We start from the raw sequence: 15,929 nt of genomic DNA on the forward strand, positions 1-15,929 counted from the left end.
ACAGTGGTTCTCAACCTGGGTGCACATCAGAATTACCTGGGGGAAGTTAAAAAAAAATACCGATGCCCAAGGTCCCAGAGATTCTGATATTAATCGGTCCAGGATAGGTCCCAGCCATGAGATTTTTAAATAGTTTCCCAGGTGATTCTATCTCGAAGCCCAGGCTAAAACCAGAGAGCCAGGGAAATGAACTCCAGCTGGGGTCTTAAGTATATCTTGGAGCCCAATCAAATCCTAAAGGCACCTTTTGAAATGCAAATGAGGCAGGAAGACAGAGGCTGATATTTCAGACGCAGGGTGCCAAAAGCAAACAGCCAGTATTTGAGAAGGGCTAATCTGGGCTCTTTCAAAAGCGAGGAGGACAAGGTAGGAAATGGGCGATACCACAAAACAGGTCCCCCCACAAAGAGCCCCTCCCACAAATGGCGCCAGGAAGGGGGGGGTGCTCAGAAGGATACCCAGGCACGGAGTGAGTGGTGAGGTGGGGGCTCTGGGGAAAGATGGTCAGGCTTGCAGATCCAGGTCTGCTTATCACAAGCTGAGTGGGAGAGGCCGTGGCCTCAGCTGGGAGCGAAACTGTGGCAACCCCACAACACTGAGTTTGCGATCCTGGGCAAACACCTTTCTCTCCCTATAAAACTGAGCCTCTTAGGGTAACCACAGCCTCTTCAAGCACAGCAGACACCCTGGAGAGAGGAAGTGGGGTGACAGGAGGGGGAGGGGGCCACCACGTATGAAGGAATGAGATCATATAAAGCCTAAAGCCATGAGAAAGGACAGAGGGGAGTGAGATTTCCTGACGACGAGGCAAAGTCTCCGAAACATCTTGGTAAGAAAAAGAAGGAACTCGCGAAACAAAACCCACAACCCAAATGTCCACCAACTGGTACATGGATAAACAAATGTGGCATATCCACACAAGGGAATATCATTCAGCCATTGAAAAAAAAAAAACAAAGTGCTGATATTTGCTACAACATGCACGTGTCTTGAGAACATCATGCTAAAGTGAAAAGCCAGTCACGAAAGGCCACACAATGTATGATACTATTTACATAAAATGTCCGTAATAGGCAAATCCACAAGTAGATTAGTGGTTGCCAGGGGCTGGGAGAGGCAGGAGTGACTGCTGATGGGCTTGGGGTTTCTTGTTGGGGCGATGAAAATGTCCTGGAATGAGAAAGTGGTGAAGGTTTTACAACTCTGAATATCCTAAAAAACCACTGAACTGTATACTTTAAAAAGACAAACTTTATCGTATGTAAATTATATCTCAAAAAAGCTGTTATTAAAAAAAAAAACCTAGAGCATGTTACCATTGTTATAAAAGGTGTGTGTGTGTGTGTGTGTGCGTGCACACGCACATATATGCACACAGGGTGGGAGAAGGTCTGAAGAATTTATACCAGGCTATTTACAATGAGAATACAGTGAACTTACACTTGGCCCTCTTCCCCCACATTTTTTTAGGAGGCAGGGGACACAGTCTTCCAGTTTTTTTCTTTAAAAATTTTTTTTTCATTACAAAATATTTTTTAAAATAAAATTTTAATATACAAAAATAAATTCTCACTGTTAATCTATACAATGCTGACAAATCAGAAGCCCCCCCTAGGCATTCTCCTTCCCAACCTGAGGGTGACCACAGGCTGACAGCCAGCTGGAGCTCCTTCTAGACCTTCGGCTCTGTGTTTTAAATACTGAAATAGATGGTACCCTTTTAGACTTTCTTTCCTTCCTATGTTTACTTGACTCTGTGATCTTTGATTTTTATAATAAGCACCTTAGGCAGAAGAAAACCCAAAACATCCAGCATTTTAAAAAAGTCTGTGTTCATACTACATAATCTGCATGTTACAGAAACCATGTACACAATATAATCCCATCTTGACTTTCTAAAAATACACAGAGAAACACACATTGTATGAGCATGGAGAAAGGTCTAAAAAGATACAAACCAACCTGCTAACCATGGGTTAAGCTGAGTCGGGAGTAGAATTGAGGGAGGTGGTTAAGAGAGGAAGCTTCCTTCTTCGATTTTATGTAGGATTTTCATTATTTCTATTATTTTGTGGATAACACATTCACATAGTCCAAACTTCACAAACCACCAAAACAGGGTGGGGCACAAAAGGGGGTGAAGGGGAGTGGAGACATGGGCTTCCAATTATGGAATGTATAGGTTGTGCGGATGCAGGCTCCAGCACAGGGAATATCGTCAGTGGTATTGTAACAGGATTGCATGGTAACAGCTGGTAGCTATGCTTGTGGTGAGCACAGCATAACTACAGACTTGTTGAATCACACTACGTTGCACATCCGAAACCAATGTCACGTTGTGTGTCGACTATACTTCCCCCCCCCAAAAAAAAAATCACAAAAAGGAATACAGTGAACCCAAGTCACCAGTTTTACTGCCCAAGACAACCAATACAATCAGTCTGATGTACCCACCCTTAGAGGGATGCTAGGTATGCATTTATGGGCTTTTGTAATGATATTTTTGCTTCACTGAGCTTATGTTACGGGAAGAAAATGCATACATATACATATATACATTTCAATATGTGTGTGCACATATAAATAGAAAAAATGGATTGGAAGTATATGCCCCTCTCACCCAAATAATAGTTTGGTAATTATTCAGAGAAATTCCCTCTGAATATTGGTTTTCAGGTGAATTTTTTCTTATTAGGACTTATTTGTATTTTCTAGTCTTTCTCTACCAAGCGCATATAACCTGTCGGGTAGAGGGGGGAAATCACGTTAAGATATTTTTAATATGCTTTCCCAAGAAAAGTCACTGGGCACCTTTCCAACAGGCAGAGAGAAAGCCCTGAGTGGCATGAACTTCACCAGAAAGGGAGGGCAGTGGGCAGAGAAGAGAGAGCAAAGCAGCAAACCCTTTCAGGACAGGAGTAATTCCAGCCTTTTCTGGTTGGAACAGACCCTTTCCTCCCCACCTTGTCTAAGCCACTTGGGCTCCCACACTACTCTTCGGCTCTGGAGGGAACAACAAGGCAAGCTCACAGAGCCCAAAGACCTCCTCCTCTCTGCAAAGCAGCAGCTGGCCAGGCGGCCTGGGGGGCTGCAGTGCCCCTCAAGGGAGCCAGGGCCTGTCAGAGACTCTTTGTGGAGCCCCCAGGAGCAGATGTTCTGGCCCCGGGCCTCAGGAGAGTGGGAAGGAAGGGGCAAGACAGGACAGTCCCAGGCACCAACAGGAATGCCGTCGCTAAGCGACGGACCCCGCGGGCACATTCTTTGGCCTGGCACACATCGGGGGCTTCCCCATCTACCAGCAACTCACAAGGCCACCTTTGAGCAGCCAGGGTGGCACCTCTAAACATCCTTGGTTTAATGGCTCCTGGTAGGAGCATGAGCTATGTCCTCCCTTGTCCTTCTCCAAAGACTAGTAGATTGTGTCCCTGCACTTCCAGCCCGCACAGAGAGGCTGCCTGAGCACAGCTTGGAGGGGCCCCCTGCTCTCTAACACCTTCCCTGCTTCCGTGCTGCCAGGAAACAAAGACCAACCTTCAGGGAATAAAATGAACCTTCTGCCAAAACAACTGGGCAGATTTTCACCAAATACGGAGGGGATCTTTGAAAGGGTCTCACTGAAAACGCAGACTGTGCTGTGTGTGCAAAATTTACTCTGGGTGCATCTCAAAGACCGAGGCATTCTTCCTCCAGAGCAGCTGAAGTGGCTAGACAGAGGCCGAATGGCTCCTGGTTAGGGAAGACCATCTGGGGGGAGGAAGCAAAGACTGATTTAGACATAAAACCCAAATCAGAAGTCACTGGGACACACACTGCCAAGCGCATGTGTTGATTTGCAATGTAACTGCTACTTCCATGGACAAGTGGCAGTTCGATAGACAGCACCTGGGTAGGGGCAGCAGAAACATTTATTTAAGGTAAATGCTGCTCCCGACGCACAGCCATCATACATAGCAGCTAAGGGTAATGATGATAATGATGATGCTAATCAGTGTTCACCAAGTCCTTCCTCCCTGCTAAGCACTTTACCTGCCTGTCTCTGAGAAGCAGGGATTAATATTCCCGTTTTATAAGTGAACAAACTGAGCCTGGAGCAGTTGCGTGATTTGCCCAGCATTACAGTTATTTCCAAGTAAGTGGCAAAGCCAGCTTTCAAACTCAGGCCCGTGTGACCCCAAATTTCAGTGTGCCCTGCACCACACAGACCACGGCCAGGCTGCATCAGAGGATGACGCCAGCAGAACCAGGATTTGAACCCAGGTGATCTGATGCCATGATCAGCACCCTGCGTACCCCATCAGAATGGGAATCAGGATGAGAAGCCTGTGCCAGGGACGGAAGTACTCATTCACTGAAGGGAGCGGCGTCTTCGGAGGTTCTGAAAACACAGCAGGGTCCTAGGAAGGTACCTAGATAGGGCGAGGAGGGCCGGGCAGCACCGTAAGAGTCGGTGTGACTTTGGGAGACAAAGTCCTGGGTTAGAATCCCATCTTTGTCTTTCCCCAATACCACCTGTATGCAGCAGTCCACTCCTTGGTATATACCCAAGAGAACTGAAAACTCACAAAACCTGTATGCAAATGTTCATAGCAGCATTACTCATACTAGTCAAAAGGTGGAAACAACCCAAATGTCCATCACCTGATGAGTGGACAAAATGTATACTCATACAACGGATTATTATTTGACCATAAAAACGAATAAAGTACTGATACATGCTCTGACATGGATAAACCTTGAAAACATTATGCTACGTGAAAGAAGCCAATCACAAAAGATCACAAATTGCATGATTCCATTTGTACGAAATGGCCAGAATAGGCAAATCCGTGGAGACAGAGTGTGGATTAGTGGTTGCCAGGGGCTGGAGGGAAGGGGGAATGGGGAGTGACTGCTAACAGGTACGGGTTTCTTTTAGAGGCAATGGAAATATTCTAGATTTAGATAACGGTGATGATTGTACAACATTATGAATACATTAAAAACCAGTGAATTTGACACTTTATGTTTAGATTTTTTTTTTAAATGTCCATTTATTTTTGAGTGAGAGAGAGAGAGAGAGAGTGAGAGAGAGAGAGTGGGGGGGGGAGGGGCAGAGAGAAAGAGAATCTGAAGCAGGCTCCAGGCTCTGAGCCCCACACAGGGCTCGAACTCATGAACTGTGAGATCATGACCTGAGCTGAAGTTGGATGCTTAACCGACTGAGCCACCCAGGCATCCCTGAACTTGACACTATAAATGGTAACTTTCATATTATGTGAATTGTGATATCACAATGAAAATACTGTCAAGAAGAGTACCACCTATAAAATGAGAATAACAATGTATGTTGGGAAGCTGCTGGTTTCACAACATGAGGAGGTATATAAAATGCCTGGTGAGGTGCCTGGTACGGAGCAAGCATTCAGACACAGCAGCTATATTATAATACATCACGTCAACACTGAGATTGGCTTTCTGCCTAAAATACAAGAAGGGGGAATGGTACTGGATGAGGGGGAGGCTGGTGTTACGATTCTTGAGCTGCAACCCAGCTGGGCAACAGTGCCACCACAGAGTGCAGCTAGGGCTGGCCACCCTCCCTTCTCTATAAGGAAGAGCCATCTCCATGGCAACCACATCAGCTCAGGCCAGGGGCTCCTGTTCCCAGCTGGGTGACAGTATCGCCACAGCAACCTGTCAGGATGGCAAAGGCAGATCTGGATGACGGGACTCCAGCAGCTCTGGCAGAATTGCTCAGGGACACTTATCTCCATGGAAACCACGTCTGGAAGGGGTGGGGAGAAGGTACTCGGCAAACAAACACAGGGCCACGCCCCCTTGCCCAGATCCTGAGACCCCAAGGGGCATGCCGGGGAGCACCAGCAGGCCTGACACGTCTTCAAAGGGGAAGCGAACCAATGTGTCTTGAGCACCTACTGTGTGCCCAGCACCACATAGGGCTCTTTACCTGCTTGACTACATTTAAAATGTAACAAATAACCCCCCTCCCTAAAACTCACCTTACTACAGCATTAAAAGAATACAAAGCAAAGTCATTTCCCCATGCTATTCCTACCATCTCTCCTTCCTCAGTCAGCGGATTTTCCTCCAGACTTTTGCTATGGGTTTACACACACACATACATGCTCCAATACCAGTCTGTTCTGTTATCAAAATAATTAGCGGGATTGTGTAATATATATAGCTCTCTCCCCTTCTTTTTTAACTACATACCTTAGAGATCTTTCAACATCAGTACATACAGCTCTACCTTATTCTTTTTAATTGTCCTAAAGTATACACAATATGAAATTTACCATTTTTGGTCATTTTTGAGTACTCATTTCAGTGGCATTAAGTGCATTCACTTTGTCAAGCAACCGCTATTCATCTCTAGAACTTTTCCATTATCCTAAACTGAAAGTCTGTACCCACTGAACACCAATTCCTCGCTCCCTCCTCTCTCCAGCTCCCGGTAACCTCTATCCTGCTTTCTGTCTCTATGAATTTGACTACCCTAAGTAGGTCCTATAAGTGGAATCATAATACTGGTCCATTGGTGGCTGGCTCATTTCACTTCGCATCAGGTCTTCAAGGTTCATCCAGGGTGGAGCATGTGTCAGAATTTCCTTCCTTTACAAAGCTTTACCAATAGTCCACTCTATGTACATACATTGATGGACATTAGGGTTGCTTCTATTGTAAATAATGCTCTGCTAGGAACACAGGGGTACAAGTATCTGTTTGTGTCCCTGCTTTTAATTCTTTTGGGTATATATCCCAAAGTGGAATTGTGGGTTCATATAATAACTGCATATTTAATTTGTTTGGGAATTGCACTACGAGTTTATTCCTTTTTTAAATATTTATTTATTTATTTTTGAGAGAGAGAAAGAGAGAGAGAAAAAGCACAAGCGGGGGAGGGGCAGACAGAGAAGGAGACAGTAGTAGAATTCGAAGTAGGCTCGAACCCACAAACCGTGAGATCATAACCTGAGCCAAAGTCGGACACTTAACAGGCTGAGCCACCCAGGTGCCCCGCTACTTTATTCTATTTAACTTCTTCACAGTGTTCTACGGTTACCCAATCTTATTAATGGTTATAAACAACCTCATTAGCTGGGTACCGTTATTATCCCGATGTCACAGATGGAGAAACTGAGACTTAGAGGGGGATGCGGCTTCAGGGTCTCAGCCACATCTCTGCCAAGGAAGGGTGGGTGAACTCAGGCAAGCTGTCCCTCTCTGAGCCTCAGTTTCCTCTCCTTTACAACAGGAACACGCTGAGCTCCAAGGCACTCTCTGAAACTGTCTCCCCTTTCCACACTATCAAGGGTGGCAGCAACAACATGTGTGAACATGGTCCCCAGTGTCGGGGGCAAGGTCATGGGGGGCAGGAGACTTCCTGAAGGAGGGGGCCTCCCACCCAGCCCTGGAGCAGGACAGGGCTCCGCAGCAGCCCTTAGCAGCCAATGTCCCATCTCCACACTGAGAAGCCACTGGCACATCACACAACATGCCCAGGAGGAAGGGCAGCTGATGGACTGTTCTGGCCTCAGGGCTGTGATGTCTCAGTCCTGGAACACTCCCATGTCTGCCCTCAGGGAAGGTGAGGGGTGTTCCAGAACAATGTACTATCCTAAGATACCCTCATGAGCAACCAGATAGCTGAGGCCCAGCTGTGCCTCTGTGGTCAGAAGCCCTCCCCACCCCTCACCGGGCCATCTGGAGCACAGACCCCTGCATTCTGGAGGACTCTAGTCCCTAGCGGTCACCTAGGCTGATGGCTTTCCATAGGCATTCTGCAGAGCCCACGGGGCCCCGTGCAACCTTGAGGACATCCCTCCTTCTCTCAGGGGCTGTTTCCTCACCCATAAAATGGGTATAATCACAATCTCATTAGGCCTTGATGAAAATTGTTCAGAAAAAGTGTCTAGCATGGTACCCAGCACACGGCATGCCCAACACATAGCAGAAGGCAGAAAGTACACACAAGTGGAAGACTCACGTGAGCAAAGGGAGAGGCTGGTGCTTGGGGGCCACATTCAGGAACTGAGTAATGTCCTGAAATCTGTGTCGAGACACTGGCCAGAGGCCCAGCCCCCGGCACCAAACTTTACACCAAATGGCAGCCCCTAAATCATGTCCACACAAGTTATCCCAGCTAGTCCTCACAACAACTCAGGGTATTATTGTCTCATTTTGTAGATAAGGAAACCAAGGCAGAGGGCCAGGCCCCACGGTGGGTATTGTGGAATGCTTTTTCAGTTCATCTTCCCACAGTTGCACGGTTCTTTGGTGGATGACTGTCTCCTTCATTAGCCTGTGGGTTCCTTTTTTTTTTTTTAATGTTTATTCATTTATTTTGAGAGAGAAAGCATGAGCAGAGTAGGAGCAGAGAGAGAGGGAGAAAGAATCCCAAGCAGCCTCCACATTCGGCATGAAGCCTGACATAAGGTTGAATCTCACGAGCATGAGATCACGACCTGAGCTGAAATCAGCAGACACTTAACGGACTGAGCCACCCGGGCGTCCCTCGCCTCTGGGCTCCTTGAGGACAGGAACCGGTGTCTCTCATTCACCATTGTGTCCTTAGTGTGCATGAGTGTGCAGATGCAGAGGTTCAGAGACCCTGGCTAGGGGGCTGGCACACGCCCACCTGCCCCGGCCTGGCCCTGGCTGGGATGGGCGAGCCCTCACCTCTCTCGGCCGTTCCAGCTCCGTCTGCAGCACCTGCTTGGCCAGCTCGGTCTCGATGAGCCGCTGCCGAAGCTCCTCGTTCTCCTCCTCCAGCCGCGCCCGTTTCTTCTCCACTGTCTCAAGCTCCTTATGCAGCCGCACAGAGATGTCCTTAGAGACCTGAACAAAGGTGGGTGATGAGCAGGAACCGCGTGGCCTTGGCTGCAGAGCAACCCCCCAGCAGACAGGGTCTCTCATCATCCCTACTTAGCAGATGAGGAAACTGGGGCACAGAGAAGATACAGGGGTCACGGAACCAGGAAACAGCAGGAGCAAAACTCAAACCCAGGCACCCTGAGTTCCTGATGTCTATATCACAGTTCAGTCCCCAGAAAGCTGTAAAGGCCCTGCCTGTTCTTAGCAAGGTCTTTTCATTTACCTGAGGCATTCGGTGCTTCGAATTCTCACAAGAGCCTGTGGCAGGGCCAGAAGCTCATTTTATTTTTGTATTTATTTTTTAACATTTATTTATTTATTTTTGAGAGACAGAGAGAGTGCGAGTGGGGCAAAGGCAGGGAGACAGATGGAGACAGAGAATCCGAGCCAGGCTCCAGGCTCCGAGCTGTCAGCACAAAGCCCGATGCGGGGCTCGAACTCACAAACTGTGAGATCACGACCTGAGCCGAAGTCAGATGCTTAACTGATTGAGCCACCCAGGTGCCCTGGCCAGAAGCTCATTTTAAAGGGAGGGAAGTGAGGATGCCAGGGTGGCACAGTAGGTTAAGCGTCTGGCCTCGGCTCAGGTCGTGATCTCACAGTTTGTGAGTTCGAGCCCCGCATCGGGCTCTGTGCGGACAGCTCAGAGCCTGGAGCCTGCTTTGGATTCTGTGTCTCCCTCCCTCTCTCTACCCCTCCCCCACTCATGCTCTGTCTCTGTCTCAAAAATAAATAAACATTAAAAAAAATTTTTTTTTAAAAATAAAGGGAGGGAAGTGAGCGTAAGTGGAAACTAGAGCAAGATGGGTGGCCCCAGAGCCATCTGAATCCCATCTCTGCCAGTGACCAGCACGTGATCCTGGCCAAATCATTTCTCCACTCTGTGCCTCAGTCTCCTTAACTACAAAATGGGTGCAATAATAGCAGCAACCTCGTGGGCCCAACAGGAGGGCTGAATCAGCTATTGCACAAGAAAGCTCGGCCCTGGGCCAGCACAGTGAGTGCTGGGTGAGTGGTGAAGCCATACATGACCTGCCAGAGGTCATAGTGTGACCCTGACCCTGGTTTCCAATTGTCTGGGCTACAGAACGTGCTGGAAATGACAAAGGGTGGGCATATGTCCAAGTCATCCCTACAGAAGGGAGCTAACAGAGCTGCAAACTCTAATCCTAGTGACAGGGCTCTGCAGCAAAAGCACCCCATTTCCTGGAGGACACCCTGGGGTCAAAGGCCAGGAAAGGGAGCCTCTGGGGATGAGGAAGTCCCTTTTGCGCTGGCAAATCACAACTACTCTGAAGTGGTCCAGGCACTGCCCTTCGTTGAATACCTACTGTGTGCCAGATTCATTCCTCTTCACTCCATTGCTGTCTGAGGCTCAGAGCATAAGTGACTCGGCTCAGGGTCATGTAGACCAAGTGTGAGCTGAGCTGGGGGGGAGCCTCTGGGATTTGCCTGAGAGGCCAGCATGGCCAGGGCTCTGAGAGTGGTTCCAGGGCTTTGCCAGCAAGAGGTATGTGAAGGGCAGGCAGCCCAATGCCCCATGCCTGCCAGGCTCGGAAACAACTATGGCACCTCCTCCGTGCCGGAAGGGAAGAGGGCCCTCCCTGGCTCTGCCCTCTGCCTGGGCCCAGGCCCAGCTCGGCATGGACCCTTTGGCAGCGTGAGAGGCAGGCCAGGAAAAACAACGGCCAGAGAGGAAACTCAGCACTGCCTTCCCCTCCCTCTGGTGCCCACTGCCTCTCCCTGCCCCTGAAGATCCCCAGGGACAGCCGGAAGCTGGTCCCCAGCCTCCCTAGGCCACCAAACTTTCCTTGTCCGCAAAGTGGGATGAGCAACCCCTCAATACCAGAACAAGAACTTTGCAGGTAGGGGAAAACTAGATCGAGTCTGATTCCAGCACTCTGTGTGTGTGTGACCCACAGCCAGTTTATTTATACATTTGAAGTCTCATTGTGGTCATTGGTAAATGGGGTTGATACAGCCTACTCCCAAAGGCTGCTGTACGGAATAAATGACATAGTCCTTGGGCTGGTGGCTAGAACATCAAGAAATATAATTTTTAAAGCATTGTCAGGATCACTGCTTCACCTCTGTGCGCTGATTTTATCGGATTTTTTGGCCCAGCACCCCACAATCTCCCTCTTGTGTTTTGTGTCAGGGTTTTTACTGGTGTTCAACCCCAGGCTCTTGGCTATGGTCCCCGGTTTGGGGCTATTAGGTCACCCAGAAAGCCCCTGTCCTGATCAATACTCCATTCATTCATTCATTCATTCACTCATTCATTCATTCATTCATCCATTCATTCATGCTGCTTAGGCCCCAGGGGCAGGAGTGGTGGGGCACAGAGATCAAGGCCCCAGACCATGCCTGGGCTCCTTCACATCTCCGTGTCCCGGCAGCAGTGCGGGGTCTGGTACACGCTAGTGCCAAATAAACACTTGTTGGGGAACAAACAAACCCCCCAAGTTTCCAAAAAGCGAAAAGGGAGATGAAGGAACAGATGACTGAAATATGGGGAGCTGCACCTACTGCTCCCCTCAACCGCCCACCCCACCCACTGTCCAGGGAGGGCTGCGTCCCTGACTGGTGTGAGGGCTCAGCGGCTGGAGGCTTCTCTCCTACTTATGCTCCCACTTGGAGCCAGCTCCTCTCCATCCCTGCCATGGCCTCAACCTGGGAGGCAACACTCCCCACCAAGAAGACATGATCCGTGTGGATTCCGAGATCCTCTTGGGTTTATAAATGACTCTATTGATTTCATCCCTTCCATGAGTCCCCAGGCTCCTTCTGCTCCATTCGCCACATGATCTCCTTCCCCATTTGGCCCCCGCCCCCAAGAGTTGCAATGTCAAGAAAGCCCAACCCCAGGCAGCTTACAGAATTCCAGCGTGAACAAAAGAGCCCTTAATTGCAGATCCCACAGAACCCTGGGTCCCCCGTGGAAGCCCATGGGAGCAAAGAGCATGCATGTGGCCTGGAGGGCAGGAGTCTGGTTGCCTCAGCCTGTCCTTTCCTGTCTCTGAGCCTCAGTGGTCCTGGGCGCCCTTGCCTCTCACAGGTGATTTATAGAATCAGCTGTCACTTCCTGACACCATGTGCCTTTCAGGGAAGGGCTTTATTATCCCCATTGTGAGGTTCGGAAAGGACAGGTCACTTGCCCAAGGTCACACAGCTAGAAAGCTACAGAACCAAGGTTTGAAATCAGGTGGGTCAACTCTAGAGTCCTGCTCTCAACCTGAACCTGCTTTTGGCCCAAAGCTTGAAGACATGTTAATATCAGCACTAAAAGTATTAACAACAAGCCCAGCAGCGGGCTCACCGTGTCAGATGCTCACAGGGCCCCCCCCCCCCGCCCCGCTTGTCTCATTTCATCCTCTTATGATCCTCCCAACTACTCCCAGGGTAGGGGGGCTGAGATACCACGGGAGGTGAAGCAGCTGCAGCTTCCGGACACCAGGGCAAATCCCCAAAGCGCAAACAATGCGCTCAGCCATGAGGTCACTGTTTACAGCACTGAGGCCTGGCTCCTGCCAAATGCAACCAGCAGCCATCAGACCACAGGCCCCCCTGCTCATGGGCAGACCTCTCAGCTCATGGGCCTCTGGTTTCAGGGTGTTCCTGTCCCTGTCACTCTGAATCCTCAGGGAGGAGGAATGGGGCCTGGGGTCTGGGACCCTGCATTGTGAACAGACTCTCGGGGATTCTTATCCACAGGCTGAGATTCTGGCCTTCCCTTCCCTGCCCTTGTCCCTAGCCACTTCACCTCCCAGTGCCTTATAAGTTCTTCTCCTGAACAATAACACCACAACCAACATTTGCTCATCTGCTAGGGGAGCACCCGGAACCAGAGTCTGTGGTCAGCACTCTCTTTACTTGAGCTATTTCATTTTATCCTCACAAAAATTTCTATAGGTGGAAACTAGTTTTATCTTCCTTTTCCACATGGGGAAACTGAGGCTCAGAGATGTGAAGGAGCTCTCCAAAGGTTACACACCAAGCAAGTGGTAGAGCAGGTCTTTGAACAACTACCACGCTGCCCTCCACATGCTGAGCCATGTTCCAGCTGAGGTTCAGTGGGTCCTGCAGGCTGGGAGAACCACAGACAGAGAGCCCAGGGGAGGGGGATACCAAGGCCTGAGGTTTTATTCATGGTGCGCTTTCACCAAAAACCTATCTGCTCGATAAAACCACTGGAACTGCAAAAGCCCTGTAGATTTGGCTCCTCTAAGCCCCTTATTTAACAGAAGGGGAAACTGAGGTCCCAAGAAGTGGCCCCATGCCAGTCGGGGCATGGGCCAAGGAGCTGACAGAGCTAGTCAGAAGTCAGAGAGTCCGGAGAGATACCCAGCTCTGGGGTTGCGGGCGGGGGAAGGGTCCCTACTTGGGCCCATCAGGCCCTCCCAGGAGATAGCAAAGAAGTCACAATTCTGAGAACCCCCCAAATGCCGGAGAACAACCCCAGCACATGGGGCAGAGTGTGGTGGCCAGAGGCACCCAGCCCAGGCCTGCAGGGATGAGCTCAGTGCTCCAGCTGCAGCGGCGGGGAGAAGAGGGAGGAAGGGGGGCAAGTTGGATGCTGATTGGCTAGTTCAAATCCCAACAGAAGGGGTGGCTTCCCCGAGCCCAGAGCTCAGAGATCCCCCCTCCCACACGCACACCAGCTGCTCTCGGCTCCTCCCAGGGAGGCACTGGCCACCCAGTCAGGGCCTCCTCCCTCCCTCCTCCCTCCCTCTAAGGCTGACTCTCTGGTGTACCGGCCCCAAATACCCAATCACCTAGGCCCAAATCTACTTCATCTGAGCTTCCCCAGCTGTTCCTCATCCCACACTCCCTCAACCCAGTGCCTGGAGTTTGAATATTTGTGCAACCCTTTGTCCCGGGGGCTGCCCTGTCAGGTAGCTTTGGCCGGGGAGACAACCTTTCTGAGCTCAGTTTCCACATCTGCACAACACACCTATAACCCCACTGTGCATGTGCAAAGACAGTCTGCAATGGGAGCCTGCCTGCGCTGGTTGGCTGGCTGGCACTCACTGTTTATCTCCCCTGGCCACTACAGACAGAGGTCTCTCCCTCCAGCATTCCTCCTCTCCCCTCCTGGTTCAAGCCCACTTCTCCCACAGGCCTCAGTTCAGAAGTCACCCCTGCAGGAAGAGCCCCTTGGGCCCCCAGGCGGCACCAGGTGCCCCCACCCCCAACCGCTACATTCCCCTGAGTTCTGAGAGCGAGAGACTGGGCCTGGGTCCCCACTAAGTTCTCAGCCCCCAGACCAGGGCCCACACACACAGACAGGGTGGACTGCTCTTCTGGAGGCCCCTCTTGCCAGCCTCCAGCCCAATCCTCTCCTGCTTCACAAGGCAGGGAGGCAGGGAGTGGGGCAGTCAGGCACGGGAGGCTGATAAGCCTGCACTGGACCAATGACACAGAGTGTCAATGTGACCTTGAACAGGTGCTTCCTTTCTCTGAGACTGACTTTGCTCATCCAGAAAATGCGAATAATAATAGCTAACATTTTTGAGTGCTTACAGTGACATTTTACCTATATGATCTCTTCTAACCCTCATAGAACCCTGTGAAGCAGGGGCTGCTGTTATACCCATTTTCCAGATGAGGAAACTGAAACTTAGGTGACTTGCTCAAAATCACAAAATTAGGGCATACTGGAGTCAAGGTTTAAACAAGTCCTATCCAACTCCAGGCCTTTGCTACTCATTAGCACAATAAAGAAACCTCCAGGGACAGTGCAGGGACAGGGCAGGGACGACTCCAAGCCCAGGACCAGGTGTGGGAATGGCTCCTGTTAATAGGATTCATATTTATGATATCACGTTGGGACACTCCTGGGAAATGGGCTGTCGGTTCACCAGGGATCCCCACTTTGCAGATGAGCAAGCTGAGGCCCAGAAAAGTGGTGTAACTTGCTCAAGCACACACAAGGAGCGAACTGTGGGCTGACCTGGGCTCCACTTGGGCTTGTGCTCCCAACTCCAAGAGGGGTACCTATGAGGGTGGGGGGAGGCCCAGAGCTCACCTTGACGTCCTGCTCCAGCCCGCGGATGAGCTCTCCATCCACCTGGCCTGTCTGAGCGGCACGGAGGCTGCGGCGCTCAGCCTTGCGCAGCCGGTACTGCAGGATGCGGCAGGTCTTGCTGGCCTGGTCCAGCTGCTGCCGGAGCTCCTGCAACTGGTACACATCCTCCTCCATGTAGACATCCCGCATCTCCAGCATCTCTGCGCGCAGCTCCTCGATCTCATCCTGCAGTGGGGGGAGAGGCGGTCGGGTCACGGGGCTCGTGGCAGTGGCCTGTGTGTCTGAAGGCAGGCCACACCCAATGCTCTCCTAGGTGCCTTGGGGGCCTGGGTGTGGTAGGCTGAATAATGGCCCCTCCAAAGATGCCCATGCCCTAATTCAAGGGACTCTGCAAACGAGATTAAGGATTTCGAGATTGGGAGATTTTCCTATATTATATGTGGGTGGACCAATGAAATCATAAAAGTCTTTATGAGAGGGAGGCAAGGGGATCAAAGTGGGAGAAGGTGACATGACAACAGAAACAGAGGTTAGAGGGACGTGCTCTGAAGATGGAGGAAGGGCCTCGAACAGGCTGCCTCTAGAAGCTGGACAAGGGAATGGATCCTCACCCAGAGCCCTGCCATGTGGCCTTGCCAAGGTAGCCCTGCCAAAGCCTTGATTTTCAGACTTCTAACCTCCAGAACTGTGAGATAATAATCTGGGATTGTTGAGTGCCACTCAATTTGTGGTAATTTGCTGTAGCAGAATAGGAGCCTACCACACTGGGGAAGCAGGACAGACTCATTCAACGAGCATTTGTGAGCACCAACCACGTGCCAGGCCCCCCGTGCCAAGCGTGGGGGTGGGAAGGGACAGTACTGACCAAGACTAATGTGCCCCCTTCTGTGTCTTCTGCATGGAGCCCCAAGTCTCACTGGGGAGACACATGATAAACCAACAAATACAAAAAATCCAAATAAATGGCAAGAAACAAAAAAACCCCCACCTGGGTAATATGCTAGAGTAATGGGGAAAGGCTGTGTCC

At 50.3% G+C, this 15,929-nt stretch overlaps 1 protein-coding gene across 3 annotated transcripts in view; it reads right to left on the bottom strand.

Annotated features, from left to right (window-relative positions):
• Window positions 1-15,929, bottom strand: part of MTCL2 (microtubule crosslinking factor 2) — a 72,373-nt gene that overhangs the window by 37,246 nt on the left and 19,198 nt on the right. For all 3 annotated transcript variants that reach the window (XM_086702142.1, XM_086702141.1, XM_086702140.1), the window contains exons 2-3: window positions 14,903-15,127; window positions 8,680-8,838 (exon numbers count right to left, since the gene is read on the bottom strand). In XM_086702142.1, coding sequence (XP_086558268.1) covers window positions 8,680-8,838; window positions 14,903-15,127 — 384 coding nt within the window. The remainder of the gene's footprint in view (window positions 1-8,679; window positions 8,839-14,902; window positions 15,128-15,929) is intronic.

The sequence above is a fragment of the Puma concolor genome, chromosome A3 (assembly GCF_028749965.1).
Source record: "Puma concolor isolate L17-30 chromosome A3, mPumCon1.1.hap2, whole genome shotgun sequence".
Taxonomy (NCBI): Eukaryota; Metazoa; Chordata; class Mammalia; order Carnivora; family Felidae; genus Puma; species Puma concolor.